Below are 12,234 nucleotides of genomic sequence, written 5' to 3' on the forward strand. Positions count from 1 at the left end.
TATGACCTTCACCTTCTGAACCCAAAAACAAAAGCATAGAGGTCATCTTCTGTTCATTTACTACCTAGCACTTAAATTGCAAATTCTAGGTTCAAACCTTTTTGTGCTGACAAGGTCTCATAAAACTGTTCGCTGTGACCTTAACCTTTGACCTACTGACCCCCAAAAATTCATTCATCGATCAATGAGATATTTTCTACTGAAGTGGCATAGTGCCAGGTAAGACTGTTCCGGACAAAATTTTCCAAACAACATTAAAAACTTGACCTTTAGGTCATGTAGTGATCAAGACCATCCCTCCACTGAAGTTTCATAGCCCTAGGTCAAACTATATAAGAATATTTTTTAACATTTCAGCCAAATTATTGTACGAAAAAGTGGGTCTACCGAACGAAAGACCTACAGACCGACTGCCCTTTCAAATATGCATGCCCATTTCAACAGAGTTTAATTTTTTACATGCTTAACATGTTTTAAAAAGAGTATTGTATGCAAATAATGATTTTTATCTCACTCACCATAAATTGCAGTTTTCTTGAATAGTGTCGTTTTGTCTGTAATAGCGGTCTTTATATTCACATGGCGCTGAAATGGCAATATGATTACATCATAAATACATAACATCGACATTTTAAAGGTCAGTTTGGATAAAACGAAATGAATGTGGTTGACTCGATGCGCATTTTGCCGAGAAAAACAAATTGTTTGTATAAAAGCAATTTTCTCTCATGTATGGCAAAATGGCTTGGTTAGGGTGACATCCTTTCCAAAATAGGTAGTCTTTTTTTTCTTCTTTTTTTTACAAGGCTTTATATTGGAACGTTATTGTCATCATTGGAGAATGGTGTTAAGTAATCTTCTGTTTAGAGCTTCAAAGGTTTTAAACCAAATATTAGAACACACACTTAAAATTATTATTATCATTATTATTATTATTATTATTATTATTATTATTATTTATGTAGTCTATTAGCGTGTATTTGTTGGGGTTTTTTGCCTTTTTTACCAATTGGCTATAAAAACGGTGGGGACTCCATCTATTTCTCAGGCAGGGTCGGGTAACCCGAGCCAAATGTATTTTCATTTGTATGCCTATGGAAGCGCAAATCGTATATATACATCGTATAGTCGTGTCGACTTGTTTTATTCCGACATCACGAGGTTTATCACGGTAATTTCACTAATTCATGTCGACTCTTTCCCTTATTATCGATTATCCTTATTTTGTCGACAAAAACGTAAGCCGATTATCCATTTATTAATTGGACAATTCGATAAGATTTTGACAACATGTCGTGTTATTTGTCGTTAAGTCGACAAAAGACATTCGACAAGACTAAGTACTTATATCATCAGTACATGGGATATAACCTTATCATACCGGGCTGTTTTAAGCCATGAACAATTGGCCAAGATATTCGAAGTAGGATTTATCTGTCACCCGCGGCCTATGTTTATATTAGCGCCAAGTGCCGTCAATAGTTTTTGCCTCTTCACATTTTTTGTTGGTACATTACCTATTCAAATACACTAGAATATTGAAATGATGGCACACATTTTTTTCCGTTCACTTAAAAAAATCATAACTTTCAAGCTTCACTCTCACAGATTCACAGTTTTGATATTTTTTGAAAAAATAATTGTCTCAGAATCAACGCCTTCAATTCAGTCGCATAAGAGTACTCACAATAAAACATATCTCATTACAAATGTTTGGAAAACTGCCGAAGCGTAAGCAAAAACACAAGCAAAACGACAACAAAAAATATATCTGTTGGAGTTCAGCTTTAATGCTATTACCTATAGTCGCATTATCACTCACTATTTAATAAAGGGAGTGAAATGTAAATGGCAATTTGACAGATATCAATGCATAAATAACACAAGAATGCACAATTTCCTTTTGGAAGGTCGCCCTATCTCCTACCAAGTTTTGGAGCTTCGGAGAAAAGGATGCGTGTCCTATGTTGCGCCCAAAATGCGCACCATCTATTTTCAACTCTTTGCTTCGACACCTTTCAGTTTATTTTGTCATAATTATATTCAATAATCGACCATAAAAATGATAGTGTACGTCATATCCTTACATCTTAAAAAGAATTTCCACTACCACCACATAAGTTTTTTTAAGGAACGTCGAAGCACCCATAATGAAGAGTTCTGGAAAGTGTGGTCTTGACCTTTTGTCGCTCTTTATGTGATCAACATCAGAAATAATGTTGCAAAACTTTTAATTTAACCGTTCCCTTATAGATGATTTTTCCGGGACGAACAATATTGCATTTGCATGTTTATGCATTTATTCTTAAACCGTTAGTAACGGTTTAGCCATAAAATATTAATTTTCAAACGGAAATATGAAAATCTACGATCTGATTTTTGTTAGCATTCTTATATCAATGGTCTGCAGATATTTACGCAAAAAAAAAAAAAAAAAAAACTTGTATAAATGATAAATCTGTGAGAGTGCAGCTTTAAGAAAGCAAAAGGAAACTTACAAGAAAAAAACCCTATGGCCTTTGAGACAACCCCTGTGTCGTGATTTTGGTCAAGTGAACGATTTACAGTCGAAACCCGTTGGCTCGAGATCCCAGGGACCGGTAAAAATTCTTCGAGCCTCATGAATATCGAGCCAAGCGAGAATTCTTACATGGTGTATAGAATCGGTCCTTTACATCAAGTTCGAGCCAACGAGGAAATCGACCCAAATATAAGTTTAACTAGGACGGAAATATAAATCCAATCTCTAGGGAATTTTGCTTCTGTGAAATCATTAATGTTCGTGGGGCATTAATGTTCGTGGTTTTCGTGGGTTGGGTGATCCACGAATTCAAGATCCCACGAAATATAAACCCTTTATTCACTTTTTCAATTGCCTTGTTATGTACATACTCTAGTATATTCTTTACAGAGATCGCAGTATACAGTGTTAACACCTGCCTTTAACTGCCTTTAACAAATAATGAACCAAATCAATTAAATGTGTTTTATGAACCAAAATGACAGTTATAAGGACGTGTTTAAACGTGTGCTGTTAATGAAAATCTCCAAGTTTACAAGTTCAAGTCAAGATGCGCGTGATGAGTGTCCATACTCGATTTTTTTATTTAATGAAATAATTAATCGATTACTAGTACATTGAAGGTTACTAAGCACCGAACGTGACAATATACGCAACGTTTCGGTGTTTTCACAGTTTGCAAAATTCTTAATTGGCATTCAATGGCTTCCCCCATCTTTATTTATGATCAGGGTACATCTTCTTTTATTACCTTTATTCCCAATTAAATCGATAAGTGACATGGGTATATGCACTAATTGGCATGTCGTACCACATTAGCGAGTGTCATAAACCGAGTGACATAGAAGACGGAAATCACGGGCCAGCGTGTAGATATTATGCAGACGATCTAGGACGATCGCATCTTCGATTTTATTTTTTTCGGCAAACCACGAAATTTCATGCCCACGGACATAAATGATTTCACAGTATCTTAACGTACTGACATCGATTACTGACACAAATTTTATCAAACACAAAAAAGAAACAAAAAAGCTTGATTACCCGATCGCAGTTAAAAGGAAGTCAGAAGTACTTGAAGCGTTGATAACGCACAGTTCAAGTGCACTTGTTCAAATTAAGATCAATGTGTGTCATTCAAATGAAAATCAAATTTGACTTCTGTCTGTCTCAGTTTCGTATTGCAGACAAAATCACATGAAAACAGAACCTGGTTTTGATTTATATACAGGATAACAGGTCGTAAATTCACTCATAATACCATATATCATTGATACTTAGCAAATCAGTATCGCATGTTTCAGACATTTGTGCCAAAAAAAATATTTAATTACCAGAATGCCTTAATTTTATATATTATGATTATGTACACGAACATTTTTTTATTGATCGCTTAAGAATAGGTCATTCATGATCCAATTTTACTAATTCGAGTTTTCTGGGAAAGAGTACATCTATGGGTTTTTTAATAATTGATTATGGTAATAGGAGCAAATTGCCCAGACAGAGCCTAAAATACATTTGGTTTGAGTTACCCGACCCTACCTACGAAGTTGACGCCGACCCTAGCGTTTTTAAGTTAGTTGGAAAGTTTTTAAATAAAATAAAAATAATAAAAAAGTGTTTTTTTTTTAATATGTAGTTTAAAACCTTTGAAGTTTTAAGGCCGAAGATTACTTTAACACCATTCTCCAATGAAGACAATATTAACGTTCCTAACCAATTCATTTTTTTTTTACCCAGGGGCAGTGATTACCAAAAATCTCAAGTCTGAGTTCATTCTCAAGACTCATTATGACAAAACTTCATTTCATTGTAATTTTCCTTCTATCAGAGCATTGATGGTAAAATTTGCTGAAATATATTGCTATTTGAATGTTTTACTATTATTTACCTATTTTTTGTAACAGAAATGGAATAAACATGATTTTCTGTTCCTTTATAAAAATGCTTTTCTGAGTCTGAGTCTAGACTTGAGACTGTTCGTAATCACGGCCCCGGGTCTTCGTAGTGATTACTCCGACAAAGGGAACCCTATATGTGCCATTTTAAAACGTGATTCATAGTGGAAGACAGTTCAAAACAATTTACCTGTCTACATTGCCTATGATCCCGAGTAACAAATTAAAAGCTCTCCAAATTTCACCCATCAATTCAAAATATTCGGAACTCCTCGGTCATTTTCATCGAAAACATCCTCGGATGTATGCCGGTACATCAGTTGAAGTAGTTCGTTTTTTTTTTAAATTATATTATTAATTAAATGTAGTGTTTTAGAGTTGTATATATGTATCAAGTTTAAATTGATTGCCAGTGAAGTGTATTATTGCAAACATAATTAAGATTCCCAAAATTTAAGTCATTAAGTTTAACTGCTAAATAAAATTACTATGCGATCTACTTGCAGCGGACTTAAACGTACCAATTTTTGAGTATGTAAACCGTCCAAACACATCCGAGGTTGTTTTCGAAAAAATGGCCGAGTAGTTCCGAATGCAATTCAAAAATGTTATATTCGGACAATGACTGTCTGTGATTCCATCAAATTAAGCGTGTACTGGATTACACTTTACGTATTCATGGTCTTAGCCCTCTTATAATGTGGATTCATAATTGTGCTAGGAGGTCAGACTTAAAATTATGAAAATAATAGTACAATCTGGTACATTCTGAGCGTTCTTAAGCGTTTATTTAGTATTAGGAAATGGACAGTTTTATTTTAGGATAATAACTCAACAAATAAACCATTTTCTTGGCAGATATCTTGTCTCTAAAATAGCAAAAAAATAAGCCCCGATTATGTAAATAACATTCATATTGTCTAACAGAAGTCTAATTTTCCGTCCTTTTGCCATTGAACTGCATATTTAAATTTCAATGTCAATGTCCTTATTTCTGTAACAGCGTGAATAGTCAAATACGAATTCCACATTTTGAATTGTTCTGCTATTTTTTTTGTCAGAATCATGTGGATTCAGCCGTGTACTTGTGCATAGGCAGCTACGCACCTGGTACGTCATTGTCTAAAATGACATATTTGTAAATGACCTTTTTCAGATATGACCAACAAGTTCATCAATGACCTTCGGTTACGCCTGTGTCTGTTCTATGAAGTGAGTGTCTCCTTTGCTAGCCATTTTCGCGGACAAACCACACTTCTATTGCAATTATGAATAGTCGCAACTGACCGTGATGCAGTCACTTAATTACCATTTGACCGTCATTGACCAACACTGACCACAAACTTACGATGACCAGTAGTTATTGAAATTCGAGACACTTGAACAGTTGATGTAACCTCTTCAGACATTAAACAGTTGACTTCAACCTGGTTCAGGCTGTAATTAATACGCTGGCACGCGCTGTCCATTGTGCTTCGGTCAGAAGGACACTCAATATGTGACTTGTTATTTTAGGCCCTGGCTAAATGGAGCTTTTATTGTTGTTGTTGTTGAGTTTATAAAGGTCTGCCCCGCCCTATAATGGCTGCATTATGGCTTGAACCCGTCACATCCCCAAGTGTGACTAAAACTGAATTTTGAAGCCAAAGGGGGGGTTTTACTCCCATCGGTTGATGGGATATTCGCCAAAGGATTCATTTCGTATCCAAAGTGCCGCGAGGAGCTTTTATTTTCGGATGTAAAGGATTAAATAAATGACAGTGTCTATATGCAATTCTTTCCAAAAAATGTTTACCATTGATGTTTGAATACGACCTCAGATTGTCCATATAATGCTTAAATTCGTTTTCCCCTTAGATAAGGCAATAACAAGAGGGCTGATTAATTTCGAAATGAAATAAGGCATCAGCGTACTGGTTGGCGTATTTGCATACACATGTAAGCAAATACATTCCACACATTTAAGTCCCGCCATTTTAAAATCGTAAAGAATAGCAGTTTTTACATCTTAACAATTCACTGCCTATTGAAAACACGAGGTAGATTCGCTGGCTGAACCATTCTTAATCATAAAGATGTTCGTATTATAATCGACCTTTATTCACATTAAACACGAAATCTATGTCTGACCCTCTATAATGTGAATGAGACCCTTTTAAAATCATGATGATTATTGATTATTTGGATTGGATTATTTGGTTTGGATCGTATTGCGTTTTGAAATACCGCCTCATCTTGTATGTGCCATTTGAAATTCTTTTCAAAATATATATACAATTTATTGCTCGCATATGGTGCTAAAATACCATTTAATGGACGATTGTCAAATGTTAATAATGACAAAATAATCTGAAAGGCGGCGAATCAAAGAGTTGAAATCAGAGGGTGCGCATTTGGGGCCACAGCCGACCTCCCATCGATACGAAAACAATAGTGTGTCCTTGTACGTCTGTAGGACCAAATTGTTCACAGACCACAATCTTCACACCTGTGAAAAATAAGATCCTCTTCGTCACAGGTGTGATAAATGGGATCTCATTTTTCATAAAACATAGTCACGTATGATTTAGAGCATTTAATGTTACGTATGATTTAGAGCATTTAATGTTACGTATGATTTAGAGCATTAAATGTTATTAAGTAAAAGCAACGCATGTATTGATATAAATGATGTTGATCTTGAAATAGTAGTATTATTGTATGCAGATGATACAGTACTGTTTGCTAAATCAGAAAATGAGCTGATTTCTTTATTGAATAATTTTGCTGATTTCTGCGATAAATGGAAGCTTGATATTCAAGTTGAAAAGACAAAAGTTTTAGTATTTGGTGATAGAGCAAGACGCAATAGAAATATCTTTGTTAATAACAAACAGTTTGAAGTTGTAGACGCTTTCAAATATCTTGGTGTAACTTTTTAAAGAAATGAACGGTTCACCAACTATAAAAAAAAAACATGTTGTAGAGAAAAGCTTTATTTTGTCTGTATATGAAGATTAAAAATCTATGTCTACCATGAGAATGCCAAATTAAGTTATTTGACAATACTGTTGCACCTATTGTACTCTATGCCTGTGAAGTTTGGGGCTACGGCGATCTTAATTTAATAGAAAAGGTGCACACTGATTTTATGAAGCATATTCTGAATGTTAAAAAGTTTTATGATTACAAACGCGTAGTAGGATTTTGGTATAAACTGGCCCATAACCATTACAATATATCATCTATTTTGTATAATATCCTATTGAAATATTTTATTTTACTGCTCATGAACATTATTATGGATGGTTTAGTAATGTCAAAGCTATTCTTGATGAATGTAGTTTGAGATATATATGGTAGAACCAATATTATACTGCTTCAAGGCAATGTTTGTTGAATCTAGTCGAAATTTGTTTAAAAGACCCGTTCAAACAGACCTGGAATAGTGATGTTTTTAATTCCTCCAAATGTACCAATTACAAAATTTTATAAAACTGAATTGGAAATTGAAAAATGTTATCTTAATGGAAATGAGAACCTTGTCCAGTCTTTAATAAATTTTAGACTTTGTAATAATCATTTACCAATTGAAAAAGGAAGATGGACAGAAACTATAGAAAATGCCAATTATGTACTCTAAATGAAATTGGTGATGAATTCCACTATCTTTTATTGTGCCCATATTTTGTTAATGATAGGAAAAGATACTTGCCTTATATCAACATGCATAATACTGATATATTTATCTTCAAAAATGTTATGTGTGAAAATGATTCTTTGAAGCTAAATAACCTCAGCAAATTTGTCAAAATTCTATGTCAAGCTTTTAAAACACCAACTGGCAACCCTTAACTAAATTACTTGATTTTCACTAATTATAGCATCCACTGTCCTTATAAATAGTTCTATCTGTTTATGTACTCCAACTAGTTATATTTGTACCTGCTTAGTACTTCATTTCTAACCATACAGCCCGGTTAATGTACATTATTGTTATGTTACATGTTTATATACAACATTTTGTATTATTCATGTTGATGACCTCAAAACACATATTTGTATTTTGTGTTGAGAGCAGAATAAAACTGTGAACTGAGAGCTATGCGACATTTTCTATGACATTTGAGATTGGTGCAGGTTTTTGATGTGACATGCTATATCATATTTCATATTTAAATTTAAATGTGCATGATAAACAAATATGTGCCTCTCCATATCTGAATTGCATTTTTTTCCACATTTTGCTGAGTTTTATCGTAGTCGTATGCTATTTCGTTTCTTAAAGGGACGCCATTATTTCTCTTTTCAGCCGATTTCCTCATTTTTGGCCACAAAACTTTAAAATCAAAATCGATGCCTTTTGTCTGATCTAATTTTTTGTATATAATGTGATTGGGATACTCCTTTATACAAGTTTCCTCTTTTTTACAAATTAGCGATGTCATCCCTGTTTTTGGGGCGTTTTTAATGGTAATAAACTAATTTTGGCTTTATATTGGTTTCACAAACTGTACATTTATTGTGACAGTTTCAGAAAAAATATGTAACTATCGAATGCCCCTCAAGAAGAGGTTTCGTCGGTATGTTCCATCCGAAAATTAGCTCACTTTGAAAAAAAACAAAACATGGCGGACAGTGATCCAACGCGTGTTTTGAAACCCCATTAAGTTAAAACAGGCAAACGAGGATCTGCGGTAATTATTTTTTTGTAGAAATTTAGTAATAATTGCTACATATAGAAGCTCCACCATGTTGTTGAAGGTGTATACAAAAAAACAAGCATTTTTACTACAAGCAAAACAGATTTCCACACCGACGAAACCCTTGAAACCGAAAATATAACTAGTTTGATATCAACAAAAACGCCCATATTAGAGAAAAATGTTTATATCAAATGGAAAAATGATTCTTATTTATAAAAATAATTATTATTTTTGAAAATTCACAACATTTATATTATTATTACAAGATCATATCGTTTACTTAAAAAATCCTTATTAATAACTTGCTGAATATGAGCATAGTTTCACAGACCTCTGTGAAGAATGTGATCATATTTATCACAGGTGTGATATCATTTTTCGCATAACATATATGTCACATATGTTTCTTATTATGTATTTCTTTGTCACATACACTCATGCTGTAATGTTATCATGAACTTCGGTAGAGGGCCGATCATGTGAAATTAAAGTTTATATGAAAAAATACTTGAAAAAATACTTAGTCTGCCAAAATATCAAATATCATTTTCATATGAAGCTTCGTTGAAGTTGCCCCAGTAGTGAGTGGAGCGATTAATTAAATCAACACTATCAAGATTGTTCAGGTGAGCGCAATTTGATGCGGTATTTCAAAATGCAATCTTATTCAAACCAAATAATCCAAACCAAATAATCCTATACAAATAATGAAATTCATCATGATTTTAAAGGGTCACATCCACATTGTATGGGGTGAAGCATAGATTTTTGTGTAGGATATGAACATAGTGCTTGTTTCAATGATACAACATCATTACTCCGATAATGTTAGAAACACTTTTAAAACTGTAATAATAATGCATGTATATGATAAAACCCTCAGTTCTGCACAGCAGGACACTCAGATCTCAGATCTGATGATGATGATGAATACACAAAAGTTTTGTACTATGCACAGACTGAGGGGCCGGGGAGTTGGGGTCACTTATATAAGGCTTAAACTAGGCCTTAATGACGTTCGATTAACACAATTCAGTTGAAATGAGACTCTTCCAGTTCCTGTTTTGTGTATTTTTAAGTAATATAATAATATGTATTCAAATTACCCAAATTGAACAAATTAAAAGAACATTACAATAAATATTCTGTGAACGAGTCTCTTTTAAAAGCTGTACTCTTACAGATTGACCGTTTTGCCACCTTTTTTTTTATTTTTTTTTGTATTGGAATGTACCATGCTTTGTGTAAAGGTCTGGAAACCAGTAATTTTGGACTGCTGACAAAATCAGATCACAGTTTTTCATATTTACGTTTGAAAATTTTGTTTTATGGCTATAAAGCTTAGCACTTAAGAAAAAATTATTTGTTTCGGCGTTTTTACAAAAAAAAGTGATATGTTCTATTGTGTGAGTTATCTAATGGCTGAATGGGAGGCATCGATGCCAAAATAAGCTGAATATGAGACAAGCAAAGAAGAAGAGACAAACCTGTCAATCTGTAAGAGTGCAGCATTAACATTTCAAAACTTGTAACTTAAGATATAGAAGGACCTTTCTAAATTTGGAAAAACAGACAGACAAGCTCGTGTATATATTTGACTATATATGACACCTACTATACAAATATTTATCTAGTTATATCATTACGATACTTAAATTTGTGAACTCTTACAAATGTAAACCGATCTTATTTAGGCTGTCTTTTTATTTTCAATACAAACATTTCTTTAATTTCATATTTATTCCCAATTTAAATTGCGCTCTTAAAGCGGTAATATATTTGCCTAGGCAAAAAAAAATGGTTAAGTTAGGATAAAATCCTTTTCAAAAATATGTAGGGTAGGTAGGCTTTTTCATTTTTTTATTAGTTTAATAATAAGAACTTTATCGTTATCATTGGAGAATGGTGTGAAAATAATATCCTTTATAAAGCTTTAAAGGCTTTTAACAACATATTGAAACACACACTTGAAAACAAATACATGTATATATTATATATGTTTACCTACAGACTATAAAAACGGTACGGTCGGCGCCTATTTCGAAGGTAGGGTCGGGTAACCCGAACCAAATATATTTTTAAGGCCTTATAAAAAAACCTGTCCCCAGTTTTTCTTATTTTTACATCATGATATCAATAAATCTATGTCTTATTATACGACTGTAAAGCTCAAAGGCGCCATGATGTATCATCTGTTATGTTAAACTAAATGTTTATGATATATGACATAAAGATTTTTATCTTAAGCTTTTATCTACCGACATATGACAAACAAGGTAATTAGGTCAGTAAATTAATGCAAGGTTATCAATGATGTGACATTCTCATTGCGTTTTAATCTGAAATTTATGCTTATCAGTTGTATTCAAACGTATGTACGTGTATAGGTACGTTATGACTAAATCCAAAAAAATAACAGGATGTGGTCCAGGATACCCTATATATATATATTTAAATATGAGAATGCTTCTTTAGATTGATATCTTATTTATGTCTTAGTGATGCACATAATTTAAATATATACATATATATATTCACAGTCCAATTCCTGCACTCAAAGAGAAAAACAACAACAAAAAACATAAATATCTCAGAGATTTTTTTTTCTGGAACTAGAACTTGCTGTCTTCCGGCCTGATGCAACATGGATTCCTTGATAATTGTGCACCAGTCAGTTGTAACCACGGCTCCCCAAGTTCCGGGGGTACACCGGGGATAGTCGGGGAAATGGGCCGTGTTTTTACCTTTCAGGTGGCCCCGCAGTGCCAGGTGAATGCGGTGGTTTTGTCTTCGCGCAAAATATAGCGGGGAATGGGCCTTACCTAGGGTCCCTGTGGTGCGGGGGCATTTGGCGGGGATTTTACTATCAGTTCGTCCCCGCAGGGCGGGGGTTTTACCCGGGGTTGGCTGGACCGATGGTCAAAGTCCCCGCTATTCCCCGGACCAGGGGGGGGGGGGGCGTGGTTACAATTGACTGGTGCATTAAACGGTGCATGACTTAAATCTGGGTGATTTTTTTATTGGAGAAACGCGACATATGTATTTTATTTATTAAATCAATTCGGTTTGAACAGAATTTTTGGGACATGTATGGTTGTCATATACGTGAAATCCTAGGAATGACATT

The 12,234-nt window shown here is 33.9% G+C and overlaps 1 protein-coding gene across 1 annotated transcript in view; it reads right to left on the reverse strand.

The window, feature by feature from the left end:
• Positions 1 to 12,234, reverse strand: part of LOC128214875 (uncharacterized peptidase C1-like protein F26E4.3) — a 29,035-nt gene that overhangs the window by 12,848 nt on the left and 3,953 nt on the right. The window contains exon 2 of the mRNA XM_052921578.1: positions 519 to 585. Within this exon, the coding sequence (XP_052777538.1) occupies positions 519 to 585 (67 nt within the window). The remainder of the gene's footprint in view (positions 1 to 518; positions 586 to 12,234) is intronic.

The sequence above is a fragment of the Mya arenaria genome, chromosome 13 (genome assembly GCF_026914265.1).
Source record: "Mya arenaria isolate MELC-2E11 chromosome 13, ASM2691426v1".
Classification (NCBI taxonomy): Eukaryota; Metazoa; Mollusca; class Bivalvia; order Myida; family Myidae; genus Mya; species Mya arenaria.